The sequence below is a fragment of the Microchirus variegatus genome (genome assembly GCF_963457635.1).
Source record: "Microchirus variegatus genome assembly, chromosome: 1".
Taxonomy (NCBI): Eukaryota; Metazoa; Chordata; class Actinopteri; order Pleuronectiformes; family Soleidae; genus Microchirus; species Microchirus variegatus.
The window spans coordinates 33950448-33966511 of record NC_139802.1 but is presented as its reverse complement, the minus strand read 5'-3'; the positions used below and the strand labels follow the sequence as shown (position 1 = coordinate 33966511).

Genomic DNA, 16064 nt, shown 5'->3' with positions numbered 1-16064 from the left:
ATGCACAACTGATTTCTGTTCTGGCGGAGACTGTCTTTTCTTTAGCTTTGTTTGCAGCTCAGGCAGTTGTTGCCGGTGCTGGAGGAGCAACCATTCCACCAAGGGGACCCTGTGTGTAGAGGAGGTGTAGTGAAACGGCCAATAGGAGTGTCTGCTCTGAACTGCGCTGTGATTGGTCGAAGCCTCTTGTCTCACCCTATGGATTCAGTTGTGGGTCTGTAAACAGCCCAGAGTAGGAGCAGAATTGTCATTCTCTGTCAATCTCCTGATTTTCATTGTGATGAAAGGTTATTATGGACTTAAAGGCACCATATGTAAGAATGTGGCCAAAAACGGTTACTACACTCAAATTCAAAATACCTTCTCTTTAAGGGCTTTTAAGTTTGATTTTCTCCGCCATTGTAGCTCAGATGTAACTGGAAACCCGGGGTTGCTCGGCAGCTGAGACTTTACTGACTGCAATGATTGGTAGACGGGGGTAGGTGGCGCCACATGCCAAAAACATGATTTCAAAACGTAAACATGATTTTCAGTATGCAAAAATATTTTTTTAATGCGAATATTTTGGCTGTAGTGTTGTTGTTGGTGGGTTCATTTTGTTAAATGAACATTATTCCTGAGTCTCTGTGACATATTTACAGCCAGTTGCTTTAGTTTTATTACATAATGCACCTTTAATGATCTATAATTCACCTTTTACTACATTATTTGTTCCATTAAAGATAATAAATGAATCTACAGTTGGGTTGTTGCTCACATGATGCGTGATTTAAACAGGAAACGTGGATGGTTTGACTGGTCTGACAGGAAGTGCTGCTCAAGTGTTTGAAATATCCTCTCCTCTGCCTGCTTTAGATGATGATGTCTTTTCATTCTCTTCACCAGTGTGAACCTCACTCGCTGTCAGCTTCTCCTTTTCCCAGCAGGCAGAGCGTCAATGATTTCTCGTCTCTCAACACCTTTAATTCAACCTCTCGCATGTGACTTAACGCCTGCAGGGCCTCACTTACGCCTGGAGGAGCAGCATTCCTCTGCTGACGAGCCTCCACATTCCTTATTCATTCTGCACGGCCTAATATCCAACTCCTGTATGTTTCCTATCATCTGGAGTTGCTCCACAGGTATGGATTATATTCTACACTCCTTTTATACTAAAATGTGACACCTGTTACATGAGTCTCCATGTTGTTAAATTACGTGAGAATAAATGAGCAAAACTTGTGTTTTCAGGGAGCAGCAAAGGGCGGAGAGGTGCAATGTGAGTCGTTTGCAAATGATTTTTGGTTAGTGTTTGTCTCCTCTTATTACACACTGGAGTCCATTAAAATAATAACACACTGGTTGATTCAGTGGCTCCACGCGGGATTATCAATTCTGTTCAAATCCAGCATCAAGACATTTTGCTTTAAAGAAAATGCACCAAAAAAACTCATCCACGTAGGATAATGACAAAAAATCACAACCTGTTCATGAGCACATGCTCAACACATGATTATCACTGTTGCTGCATGTTGGCTCATGTTAACACGATATTCATTCTTAAAAACCAGAATTAGTGACGCTCCATAAATCCAGAGATTGAAGATATTTGGATGCGTGTGAAAACAAGAAAAACAAAGACTTTTCACGTTTTTTATTCAACACTTAATAGTTTACATGCTCTTGTTTTTCAAAAGTCCAGTCATGATGATATTTATATATATATTTATTCTTTTTTTGATAGCAGCAATAATAGCTTAAAGAGTATGAACGCACAAAATTTGTTCCATGGCAAAAAAACCAACTAACAAAACAGTGACAGCTCACAAACAAAAAGAGAGAATATCATTTTGATTTAAATCTCAACCAGATCTCTGGAAATATTTGATTAATTTTGAGACACTTGGGTGTTTTTGAAGTGTTTTCCATGTTAGAGCGACAAAACACACACACTTACACACACATGCGGTGACCAGGTGGCCTTCTCAGTGGGAGGGAATCACTGTAAATGACAGCTGGTCTCAGATGACACACACACACACTTATAATCTCACACTCATACAACAGTTACACATTTACACCGCTGTACACACACACACAGAACAAACCACACACACACAGACTCCATAAAAGGACCAAACGAGGCACGACGGGACTTGGCAGAGCGACATGGAATGTTTTTCGTTGATCTTTGATTGTGAAAATCTCAGTCGTCAGAGTCCTCCTGTGAAAAAGAAGAGGAGAGACACTGAAAACCCCGTCATGTGATCATTTTTGTTCTCAACAAGGTTCCACCAGACAGTTTCTGTCATTTTTTAAACTCTGGATTAAGGTCAGAATCCTGACTTGCCCACATATAGCATTTGCACCCTGTGACAATCAAATACACCATTGTCTCTCTCTGTCTGTGAATTGATCAATTACAGCTTCATATTTATTCTTTTACCTCAGTAGCTTCAGCGTCAGCAGGCTCAGTATCCACCGGTGACTCTGCCACGTTCTCTACTGCGGCGGCGGCCGCGTCATCATCAGTCTGGATAAAGAAACAGGACAAAGCAGGTCAGCTACATGTCTCTTATTGTTACACAGAAAACTGAATATTTCATGGTTTTGGTCTGTCCATCCGGAAAAAAGACATTTTTATAAACAGTTACTCAATGAAATAATCAGCAGAATAAACACAGATAAGTAAATAATACAAATTTTAAATTTTTTTTTAGGTACAGTGCAGCTGGAGCGACAAAGCATTTGTACCTTTTTAGGTACAGTCTCATACTTCTTAGTTTTCTTAGTGTTGCATTAAGAATTAGACGTCGTCTTCCTGTTTGCCAGATGAGGCGTTAAAAATACTGTATGTATTTTTGCAAAAACAAATCAGTTTGAGATTCCATGGATTTGGGAACTCACAGAACCTCACGTGATTTGACGCGACTTCGGGGTTAGACGTTTTGTGCTGAGAAACACAAATTTCCCTGGATGAAATCATGACGGTTCTAAACAAAGCTATCCAACATCCGCTTCCAGGTGAACTCGCTCTCATTGGTTATTGAAAAAAAAAAAAACGCATCAGTTAATCCCTCACACTACAGGATAATTTGGCCAGATTATCTGTTCAAATCAGCCTCAAATCGGAAGCAACCATGATTGTCAGAAGGACCAGAAATGTGGCCAATCATCCTTGAATCACTGACAGGGTAATCAGCCTGCCTACAGGTGACCTCTGTGAACTGCGAAGCTCAACATGTGACTTCAGTGTCCACTTGACCACAGCACACACACACACACACACACACACATTTGGAAGCGGTGATCAGAAAACAAACAACGTGCACCCACTTCACTGCGCTCTTACCTCATCCTAATTACAATCATTTCACAACAGTCATTATTAGAACTGTCGAGAGGCAGGAAGTGCTAATGAGAGGAGGGTGACGTCAGGGAGAGGTCTCTCCTATATAATCTCAATCCAGCTTTTTTTTCCCCCAACTAAGGCTCATCGCCATGGTGAAGACCCATCTCCCTCACAGAGTCGTAGCGACTCTAATCTATGCTTTTATCAGATGGATTATTGTATCGTGAATTTATGTTTTATACCTTTTGTGTTGCTGTGCCTTTGCCTCTGTAAAGCACTTGGTTGTTTTTCAAAGGTGCTCTAGAAATAAAGTGGACTTGATTATTCAAGCTCAAAGGATGCTTTGATGCCACTGATGTGACCTTTCTTAATGGGAGAGCGCAGTCACTGATGTGCACACGTGACCTCACACCAGATGGTGCCCCTTCAGGTCTCTGTAGGTCTCAGTGAGTTAAATTTACTCAGCTCAGAGTCGTCACATACTTGATGATCAAATGTAAAAGTTTAAGATGTACTTTTAAGTGTGTGATCCAGTCGTCTGTATCGTTTCAGAGTCGTTTCTAAGCACAGACGAGGACTTCCTGGGGACGTGAAACGCAGCAGCGTCTGTTATCGCACATTGCTGAAAGGACCTGGGGCAGCGAGACCTTTCTCACTTTGTCTCCTGTCTGTCTTTCTGTCTCCTGATATGAGTCACCAGCAGCGGCTGAATCACTGACACAGATGACGAGATTAATCAAGACCCAGCGTCCTCCTTTCCACCTTTTTCCTGTCGTGTGTGTGTGTGTGTGTGTGTGGAAACAGGAAACAATCTATGATGGACTCTCTAAACCTGCCATCAATTTTTAAATCAAATTTAATTCAATTTAATTATTATCAGTGGCATGAAACAATGGTTAAACGAGGTCAGTCTGCTGCTGTGTGTGTAATCTGTCACAGGGATTTTCCCCCTTTTTAATCACACCATCATTTACTCATCCACCTGTTTTCCATTGATCTATTTATCTGGTCTTCCAACCAGTTTGTCTTCCTCACGATGATTTGTTGTCTAGAATCACACATCAGGGTTTTTTGTGTGTGTTGCTGCTGCTGCTGATTTTGTTGATTCTCTTAATTGTCGTCATAGATTATTCCCCCCACCCTCCGTGTTTTTAACGCTAATTACAGAACAGGGGATCAGGAGCGTCGCAAAACAAGCAGCCGACGAGCCAAAGGAAATGTTTGACTGACTCATTTCCTGCTAATCACAGAACGAGGTTATGAGAAGAGTGCTCTCATTACAGGGAAATCAAATTACATCCAGTTTAACACTTTATTAATCTGGAAATATGACAATAAACGAGCGTGTGAATGCTTCACTGGTGTGAAGTTAAGGTGGAATGATGGGTGCATTTTGGGTTTTTATTTTACTTCATATAGTTTTAGCAGATTTTTTAATCCAATGGCACATTTTTCCCCCCTTATTTCATTACTGTCATCATAAGTGTGTGTATTGTTTCACCTGTGTCCTCTTGTTTGCATTAGATAAGACCTCCTGTTTTATTTTTAATCTGCACTGACGGATCCCAAAATTTCCTAATCTGGACTACGTCTACAAAAGTCTGTGTTCATGTTGCATTTAACTGCTCATTCAGACAAAAGCAGGGTTACATCATGGCTTTTTCATTTCAAAGACGAATTGATGAAAATAACTCAAGGTCAGGAGGCCGACGTGACACAGCGACGACTGATAGCCGACAGCCAGGGGCAGGAAATGGATCGATGTGCGTTAAAGTACGATTCCTAAATGCGTTGAGCTTTAAAAAGTTAAATTCTCTCACCCTTAAGAGAAAGAAATCTAACGAAATAGGAGCAAAATGTGGATGAAACGAGTGTATACGCAGTGAGCATCTGGGTGAGTGTGTTGCCATGGCAACAGTTGACTATGCATGAATATGTAAGGGGTCAGTGTTGCCAGCGTGACGGTCCTGTAGAGGACTACAGAACATCACGTTTGGTAGTTTGAACGACGAGGCGGCGTCACATTTAACTTCATAAACACTTTGGAAATGACTCAATTTGTCTTGATAAAATCGGCTCACTGGACGTGTTATTTTAACACTGGCTGTCACTGACGGAGCACAGTGAGCCAGAATTAAACGTCGGCCCTTACGCAACTCTAGTCATGTTCATTCTGATCGTTCATCACATCAAATTAAAATAAAATATTAGCACAAATACTCTTAAGCAGAGGTCGCAATCTCTAATATTAATGAGATCATAATGAGGTTACTTCTATACGTCTTTGAAGAAATAGATCAACTTTGCAACATAAATATGTCTAAATTGTGATCCATGTCAACGCAGACACTTTTATTGTGAAATAATTGTCAAAAAATATAGTTATTGTGATCTAATCTTCAAATCTAAATGTTGGACTCTTTATCTCCCTCCTGAACAGACTAGACGCTCAGCGGCCCCCAGGGGAAGCAGTGAGGGATCATGGGAATTTTTGTCTTCTCATTATCGTTTGGTTTTCTTGTGCATTTGCAGGACTAATTGTGATCCATTAGAGTCAAATACACACAATAACATTTAAAAAATAACCACAGTGGCTCACTACAGAAGTAATACTGAAGAATCCCTTCCTTTAACATATATACTCATCATATATAAAATGTATTGTTGTTTTTTAAATGTTCTATATCTTTGAACAGGAGCTGTTAGTGTAAACAGTAAAACTAAAAAAACTCAATGTGATTCAAACAACCTTGGAATGATGTCAATATATATAATATAAATATAATATATCTGCATAGAAGCATTACAGTTACATCCAATAATGTGCAGCATTTTGTTGAATTTTTTATGCTTTTTCTTCTTTCTCTTTCACTCAGATGTAGACGTCTTACCGGTTTGGCTGGATCCTTCTTGACCAGTCCTGTGACAATGGTGCCTGCACTCTCCACGGTCTTCTGGGCCACGGCCGTAACCCCAGTAACCACAGCTCCACTCATGTGAGATACTCCAGACACAGTTTTACCTGCGACTGCATGTACAAACAGAGGAGCAGAAAAAAGATTCCACCTGTGAGGACTGAGTGAGGGCAACTTTACACCGATATTAAGGGGAAATGTAATTGAAGTGGCGCTGCCCTTTAGTGAAGTGTCTGTGATAGATGTCAACAGGTTATAGAAATTGCATTAAGTACAAGCTGTGTTCTTTCAGTGGTGATCATTAGAAGAGTTATTTTGTTCTTGTTTTGCCTGAAACAGGAAAAATGGGTTAACACCTTAAATGTAATCAGGAACAAAGCCTTCTACGGTTTCACCCTCCCTTTAAATGTCTAAACTCTTTGTTATAAATCACAGTGACATTCCCAGCATTTTATTGTACATGAACGATGCATCTTCCTGTCCATTTCCTGATGTTTACTATTATTATAATAATCACTCATTGCTTAAAATCTAGTCTATTTTAAGGTTTTTTCTTATTCTATTCTCAACAAGGAAATCACAGTCTGCAATTTTTATATGGATTTCCACTTTCTTCTCATGATTTACTAAATTGATACAGGATGATATCATTACAGGCTCAACAAGCCACATTTTTTATTAACCAATGATGAATTTGTGTGCTCCGTGCTATGGAACATCTCTGATTTTAAAGTCTTACATCACTGGTCTAATCGACCTTTGACGTGAAAATCCCTTGTTCGTTCTCGCTTATATTGACGATTTAATAAGACGCTCCACCATGATGTGTTTCTCTCATAATCCCTGACTATGATGAATAGGATACCACAGCCATTTTCCCTGGATGCCGTCGGCGTGCAGCCTCCATTGGCCTCGCTCTGCTTGTTATGTGTGAAGAATGGCGAGGCCCACGGGGGAGTAAGGCAGAGCAGGGCGGTGAAATACGACACGGATTCTCACCTGCAGAGTTATATCTCTTCTCAGTTTCTAGCCTCCAGAGAGTCCAGTGACATTATACGTGTTTTGCTTTTGTGTCTGTATTAAAGTTGTGAGTAAAAACACAAGCAAAGACCATTTTTTCAGACTAAATAACAATATTTTTGACATTAATTTTTGGAATTTATGTCCAGAGTGTAACATAAACACGGGAGGGTTTATTTGCCTAAATTCAATATGCTACACATGAGTATTATTGGATATGTGTATAAATGCTTTAAAATGTTAATTATTTTCTTTTCACAGCCTTAAAGTAAGACTTCAGTATGGACCTTAGGTAAGGGCCTTGTTTTTAGGAGACCACCATCTTGATCCATCTTGATAGTTTAATCGAGCTAAGGCTGTAGTCTGACTAAGACAGGCAATCGGACAACTTGCATATAAAGTAATGAGTATACATGCAGAGGACAATTTCTGGCTGTGTACGTCTGACTCTGCCTCCGTAGGTGTATGTCTCTATAAACTATAAGGTGTCTATTAAATCAGTTTCTTGTCGACCTTTTACGCCACAGAAAAATTAACGCTGAACGACGAGATGGATCGTGCTGTGGCTCTAAAGGTTAAATCTCAGACGCCATCGTGTTGTTCTTCTCCTACTTCCTTATCCGGGTCAAAGATCATCAAAGAACGTCAAGTCCGACTCCAGTCTGACTAAGCGTATAGATGCACGAGTAATCGGACTATGAAATTATCCAGGTATATTAGTCCGATTTTGGTCCGACTAACGCGTTTATGTGACATTAAGAAAACCGAATGATTGCCTTAGTCTGACTAAAATGGGACTTCTAACTGATCTTGCATCTTACACACTGGACCTTTAATATCTATGCGTATAGGTAACTTAAGTAGTGGTTCTTTTACCTAGAAATGGCTGCTTTACCTCTTCAAAAAAATTACAGAATTTTAGTCGGACTATCGCGTTTACATGACGTTAAGAAAACCGAATGATTGCCTAAGTCTGACTAAAATCGGACTTCTAACTGATCTTACATTTTACACACTGGACCTTTAATATTTACATGTATGTGTAACTTAAGTTTTGGTTCTTTTACCCACAAATCGCTGCTTTACCTCTTCAAAAAATTAAATTACAGAATTTTAGTCGGACTTACGCGTTTACATGACATTAAGAAAAACGAATGATTGCCTTAGTCTGACTAAAATCGGACTTCTAACTGATCTTACATCTTACACACTGGACCTTTAATATATATGTGTATATGTAACTTAATTGGTGGTTCTTTGACCCACAAATGGCTGCTTTACCTCTTCAAAAAATAATATTACAGAATTTAAATCTGCTCTCTTCTATCTCAACCACTTTTCTTTTCTCCTCCCTTTTTTTTAATAGGTCCTCCACTTCTCATTTAACCCCATGTTCTCCTTTCAGGCCAGGGATTCATTCATTAATGACACCAGGCGCTGCCAAGTGTGTAAAATTCTTCTGGTATGTTGACTTGAAATTAAGAAAAATAGGAATGCAAATATATAAAAGTATGCTCTTACCTGTTGAGACACCGTCTATTGTTTTGGTGCCTGAAAAGGAGGAAATGCAGATTAAGCTTGATTAGTCCATTATTATTCAACTTTTTTTTTAATAGATAAAAACTACACATCGAATGATTTGCCATGCAGCAGCAGCAGCAGCAGATACTAACCGACTAACATGACCCCATCTTTCGTCATCTCAGCTGCTCCGGTCACTCCCTGCTTGGTTTTCTCCGCCGCTGCCACGACTCCACCTTTGGCTTTGTTGAGACCCTTCTTTACCATGTCCATGGCTGCTGCTCCCTCACACACACACACACAAACACACACAGCTGTGAGGATGGAACGATGAGGAGACTCGGTATTTAAACGTTACACACACACACACTAAAGGACGCCGCCGCCCTACTTCTCTCCTTGACACATTGGTAAAACCACTATCACCGTGTGTGAAACATGTGAGCTGCTGCTGATAGAAACTGCCCTTAGATTACAGATTAAATCCACCTGTATGAATTACTGCTCAACTGGGAATGAATGCATGAATGAAATGAGTGGGTTTTACAAAAATAAAATTATAATAAAAATGAAATAAAAGGAGTCACTGGCTTTCAGTGCGAGTATGAACATGACATAAAACCACTGCTGTGAATGTAAAAATGTAGACATTGAAGGAAAATGAGTCAGAAATAAAATCACAGAGATTCAGTCCACGCACCTGTTTGCTCCAACTTCCTTTAACGAGACTGCGCGAGTGTTCCGGGATTAGAGTCAGTCACAAGAGCCGCTAAACCGGTTTATTGTCTCCAAACTAATATTGTTTGTGTGTGTGTGTGTGTGGTGTCTTCTTCTGAACAGACACACAGACAGAAGGACAGACGCTCCACGGGTTTGACAGACGCCTCCTCCCACGACCCACGCCTCCGAGCTGGAGAGAAGGAGCGACGATGGTCAATTGGTCACTTGGTCACTGATGCTGCTGCTGATGCGAGAGGGAGCGCGCGCGCACACACAGACAGAACAGCACGCACCCGCGTTTCTCCTTGTACAGTTATGTTAGAAAGTATTACTCATAGAACACATTCCCTTGCACATTAACCTAAACCAGTGGTCAGCAAATGGTGGCCCGTGGGCCAAAAGTGGCCCGCCGGCATCAGACCCTGCACCCTGCAGATTATTTAACAAATCTGATCTTAAAGGTGAAGTAAGTAGTTTATAGTGCCATCTAGAGGAGAGGCTGAAATTTACAACAAAGACCTGCTCCTCTGCTCACCCCCTCCCTTCCCTGAGCGCTACGGTATCCGCAGCTGGTCAAATGTCGTCGTCGTCGCCTTTCTCCGTGTCAGCAGATGAGGTTCGTGAGGCGAGGGAGAGGGCGAGCTACCGTGGCCGTAGCAGACGAAGCGGAGAGAGAGGAGGCGGGACTTCCGCTACAAGTAAAGAGACGCTTGATTTGTTCTCTCACGTTTGTCCTTACAGGCTCCGGTAGAAACATGCTGCTAACAGTGGCAATGCAACCGCGGCCCATGACCATGTTATTTTACATGACTTTTTGAAACACTACGAAAATGAAACAAAAACTATTATACAGTGACTAGACAATGCAGGAGCACATAATATGTATAAAAAAGTGGATTTTGGGTTATATAAACCCATAAATACTACACATTGTCCCTTTAAATGATTTGCTTATCTTCACAAATTTTTCTGAGAGATTTATTCTAAAAAAAAAAAAAAATGAAATTAATATCAAATAACATTCTGTTGCTGGAATTGACAGTTAACCTAACCGTTTAATATCAAGCATATCGCATCAACGGTTAGTGCTGGTAAGTTGAAAGTCAACACTAATATTTTGTTATTACGGTAATTTCACTGCCCCGTTGCAAGAAATCGGCGAATCAGCGTCTTTACACCTGCACATGGTTTCCATTTTGTGGCCTGAAACATTGAGAGACTAATTTTTGTTTTATTGTAACTGTTTTATAATTTTCAAATTTCAAAATAAATAATTCAAAATATTTTTCTAAATGAAACTGGTTTTCTTCATTTCAAATAGTTACAACTGAATTTATTCTGGAAAAACCACTTAGTTACAGGACATTTTCTGGTCCTTTTATGGTTAAAATAGTTGTTGTTGGCGATGTTAAGGGGTTAAATGATTTGCTTATCTACCCAAAAAAAAACAAATTTCTTATCGAGTTCTGAGCTTTTATTCTGAAAAACGAATATGAACTGATTCAAATAAGTCACCTGTCATTGCCTATTACTAACCAGAGCCTCAGAGACGAGCTTCTCAGGACTTTTGTTCCTCATGATTGTCAAGTTTTAAGAATAGCTGCTCCTCAGGTTAGAGTAGTTATTCTTGTTAGGACACTGTAGCCTCACCCGATCACTATGTGTCCTATTCACTATTCTGGCTCTAATTAACCAGTGGGAGGAGCATGGAGGGATCGCTTCTCTGAACTGTGGACACCATTCTTTTAAGATCTTTATTAAGACCTGAGCATTTAAAATCAGAATTATCAGAATTCCAACAACAATACAATACAGTACTGATTTTTTTTTCTTCCATAAGGATTGCGATGTTGGTGGAAATGGATTGAAAATGGCAGAAGTGGCAAAAAAGTGCCCCCAATGGTGAAACCTGGTAGGACAAAGCCGAAACTAAGGGTACGTTTACATGATGACGGTCTGAATAGAAGACGCAAAAGTGGCGTCTTTTATTTCCGCGCTTAGACGAGCGTTTTCGGGAGGATATCTGCGTGCATACAGTGACGCAAAAGTGTGTGGAATTCGATTGGGTATGCATGCCAGGCAGCTAGGTGGTGCTGTGATACGCTATCACACAACACCGCCATGTCTGAGCACATGCATAGAATCTTCCTTCTTCTTATATCTGCCCCGCGAAAACCAAAACATCGCTCCCGTCGGTAATAAGACGAATTTCAAGCCCCCAAAAACGCCGTCACCGTCTAAATGAAAGGCACTTCCGATAAAATATTTTGTTGTTTTTACCCGCAAGTGTCCTCATGTAAACGGGGTCTAAGTTGCACCAAATTTCACGAAACTTGGTGGAAAAATGTCGCCGCCCAAGACGAACAAAAAAGTTTATTGGGTCCATGGCCTCAACGAAACAGGAAGTTATCCATTTTGAATCTTGGCCATTTGCACGTTTTGTAAATTAACAAACTCGTCCGAACAGGATATTCGTACCAACGATAAAAATGCATTTGTCTCAGTTTGGAATAAACACATTGAAAGATGAAAAGTTATCAAAAGGTCTCACAGATTCAAAAGGGGCGTGGTCACGGCAACCGTCGGAATTTGGGCGAATGTCGAACACTCGCCATGAAACAGGAAGTGGCCTGTTACTTTGGCGTACATTCACCAATCTGCAGAAATAATCAGCGCAAGGAAACTAAGTCAAAGGCATTGTGCCACCTGCTGGCCCACACAACACTTAAACTTAAACTTACAACTTAAAGGTGCATTATGTAATAAAACTAAAGCAACTGGCCGTAAAATCCTCCTAATATGTCACAGAGACTCAGGAATAATATTCATATAACATACTGGACTCACCAACAACAACAGTACAGACACATTAAAAAAATATTTTGCGGACCACAAATCATGTTTATGTTTTGGCATGTGGCGCCACCTACCGCCGTCGACCAATCATTGCAGTCAGTAGAGTCTCAGCTGCCGAGCAACCACGGGTTTCCAGCTACGTCTGAGCTACGATGGCGGAGAAAACGAAACCTAAAAGACCTTGGCATTTTGAATTTGAGTGTAGTAACCGTTTTTGGCCACATTCTTGCATATGGCGCCTTTAATTATTTTTTATTATATATGATATTCTATGATGATATATTTCATTACCCCCTCCTTGTATTTTTATAATGTACTTAATTAGAGTACAATACAAGTCTAACCTAAGTTTAACCTCATCTTAGAATCACAATGCACATTTAAATGCTATAATTTTACCCTCAGAAATGGTCAGGTTTTGGTCACCATGGTGTTGACAAGGTCAGTTATGCCTACAGAGGCAACAATACCAACACACACGAGCACACAAATGACGTAGCTCTCTCTGTACGTAGGTTGCCCACATGTGTGTAGGTGCAGAAGGATCTTTACAATCATCACCCAGCTCAATGCGTCTCTCTGAAGAACCACCAATTAGTAGCAGAGTAATTACACAAGAGCACAACAGTGGTGGACTGCTCAGTGTTCCCTGATGTGAGTGAGATGTAAACGGCAGCTATGCAGCAGGTCTGTGTGGACTTGTTTTCTTTAGCACTGACAATGAAAAGGCCACAATGGAATGAGTCATGGTATGAACTGACAGCTCATACAGTATAATGCAGATGTTGTTATGTTAATGGTACTGGTTATGTCAACAAAACAGTATTGAAGGATTTATTGACTCGTACATGACTATTTTTCCTCAGCAAAGAACGCCTATAAGATAATAGTCTTCCTGGGACTGTTTTTTGTATTTCCCTGAGAATAATTGAATGGTAAATTGTTTGTACACGAAGCAATCAATTAACTATTTCAGATTGCAAAATAATTCACCATTTTGTTTGCTCTAATGCCTTTAGTACACTGAAATATGCAAGTGAATGACCTTTACTTGATGACCCGTATTGTGAATAACTGCCAGTTCAAATATTGATTAAATTCTGCATGGCTCCAGTAACTGCCATTCTTCAGAGGTGTGGTAAAAGCTCATGCCACAATATCTTGGCAGTATGACAAGTCTTCTGGTCTCTCTTGATTTATTTTAAATCATTTTATTCTGTCTTAACTATTGATCTCCACTCCAGTAGCTTGTGGTAATGCACCTGTAAAGTGGGTCAGCAGATTTCACAAAGATTTCACAAAACACAGATGCTCACTGGCAGCCAGCATATCACTGAGTATGAACCTGAAGTGACAATAGTATTTCTGAGGAACTGGTTAAGTTTAGGGCTACTATTTGAATTATGATTAGGTTAAGGTTAGGCATTCATTAATTATGGAAAAGTTTAGGGACAGTACTTTATTTAGGCTGTTTGAATGGAGGAAATTCAGTATCACCTGTTATGGGGCAGAAGGTTAGACGTGTGGAAACCAGTAATTATGTGATCATTAACAACAAAACAACTGGGAGAGAGAGAGAGTCTGCTGGAGAGCAGCAGAACTGTGGTTGCTAGGCAACAGATGATGCTTCTGGAGAATTCCACCTGGGTTTGACTTGAACTTTGCGGCCCAGGAAGCATCATTGGAAGTGAAGTCTACAGTTCCACTTAGGTCCTGCTTTTAATGAGTGGGTTAATGACGTTAATGATAAGAAACACAGTAAATATTATTAGTATTAATACCAATACTAATTTTTCTACTCTGGAAGTCCTGTTGTAAAAACACAGGTCAGTGATAGTGACAAACATGTTAATCAATTAAAAGTGAGTCTAAAATGTGCATTTTATGCTGCTCTCTCAGAGACAGACACTGATGGAGTGCCAGTGTGACTGTTGAGACACTGTTAAGTCAAAATACTGACAGTGATCACTGGCTTTTAAAATCTCATCCACCTTGTTGGGTTGTTATGGCCCACATCTCCCAGTAGATGTCAGCACATACCATTAAAATAAAGTGAACACTAATGATTGCACTAATGCACATCATTATGTCAGGAGAGGAAATGGTGTTCTTGGTACATTGAGTTTGTTTTGGTTTGGTTTTGATACACCAGCAGCTCCTGTCAGAGGTCAGCAGGTCAACGTGGTGGAAATGAGGGTGTGAGCCAAACTTGATCTTGTTTACTTTATCTTTTGTGTCTTCTCTGCACATCCTTCCCTTTATATGTTTGTATAATTTCTCAGGCATTCATTTTTCTTCAAGTTTAAGCAGTTTTATGTTTAATTTCTTTGATTGAATCAGACAAAGCAGCTTTATGTAATAGGTCAAAGGTCCTCTGCTCGGTCCCTGGTCCTTAATTTTATTTTAATTCAAAAGTCTCCTCTCAGAAATGAATTCATTGATTAATTCATAACCACTCACTCATTTTATCAACCACCATCACCCGCAGAACTGTATCTATTATTTAATTGGTGTTATATTGACTATCTACTGGATCATTACAGTGTTATTGTTGTTGACTGTATTTCATGTTAATAGTTTAGTAAATAAACACTTTATCTCATTAAATGATTGAGATTAAATTAAATTATTAAAGTTGCCCCTTTTATTCAATGAGTGAAAAGTTTGCTAATGATAATAAAGAAGATATTTCCCTTACATTTCAAATGCTAAAATTATAATTAATTGATGACATAGATGTTAAAACAAATATTTAATTGTCATTATCTCTTCCTAAATCATAAGAATGTTAAAATTAGGCTACTTTTGTTAGCTTTCAATCTTAGCCCAAAGGCAAACCATTTATCTTTTACTATTAGCTGATGTATATGCATTTAAAAAAAAAATATATAACTATAATTCTATTTTTGCAATCTCCACAATCACTTAAAATTCAAATACGACACTTGTTTTTCTCAAAATAGATTTCTTTGTATTGAAAAACATGAAGAAAAACATGAATACAAGCAATAAAAACATATACAGACTATTAGGTGTAATCATGTATCAATAACATTAGAAATAATATACTTTATAAATCGAACCAAAATTCTTATTCTATTATGTTTATCTATATAAATATATACACATATCTACACACAAGTGATTTTGCAACACTTACTTGGTGAAAATGACTATAGGCTATACCTATGACTATAGGTAAGTAGTTTATGATTTATGATTAAAAAGGCATGTTCAAGACAGACAATATAAAAGATAAATGACTACAGCTCCACTGTTTACAGTATAGCGCTACTATACATTTTACTAATGTTTAAATAATTATTTTTTTTACATATAATCACTATTATATAATATGACATAGTTGTTTTGACATACTTTTAACATTTTCTTTTCAGTATGTGTGATCCCTTTCGATAGGACTATTATGTAGAGAACCGGAAATATGACTGCTTGGTTTGGGCCATTTAATTGGAATTGACGTAAGGAATTTACGTAAATGAGCGAATATGGGCGCACTTCACATTTAGGAGCGGCATCATTGAGAGACGGAGTTGAAGCGGTTACAGTGCCAAAGTTCGCGAGTGGCCGGGAGGCGCATTACATCCGTAGTGGTTAAGCACTACCATATAGAATGCATGGGAAACGATTTAGAGAGACGGAGTGCTTACAGCGCCAAAGGTGCGAGTGGCCGGGATGCG

At 39.4% G+C, this 16064-nt stretch overlaps 1 protein-coding gene across 1 annotated transcript; it reads right to left on the bottom strand.

Moving 5' to 3' along the window:
* Nucleotides 1-2185: 2185 nt before the first annotated feature.
* Nucleotides 2186-9060, bottom strand: LOC310937806 (uncharacterized protein; the record flags this gene model as incomplete). The annotated part of the gene is made up of 5 exons (XM_083902173.1): nucleotides 2186-2203; nucleotides 2426-2512; nucleotides 6223-6359; nucleotides 8788-8817; nucleotides 8940-9060. The coding sequence occupies 5 exons, from the start codon at nucleotides 9058-9060 to the stop codon at nucleotides 2186-2188; spliced, it is 393 nt and encodes a 130-aa protein (XP_083758299.1).
* Between the last annotated feature and the right edge of the window lie 7004 nt (nucleotides 9061-16064).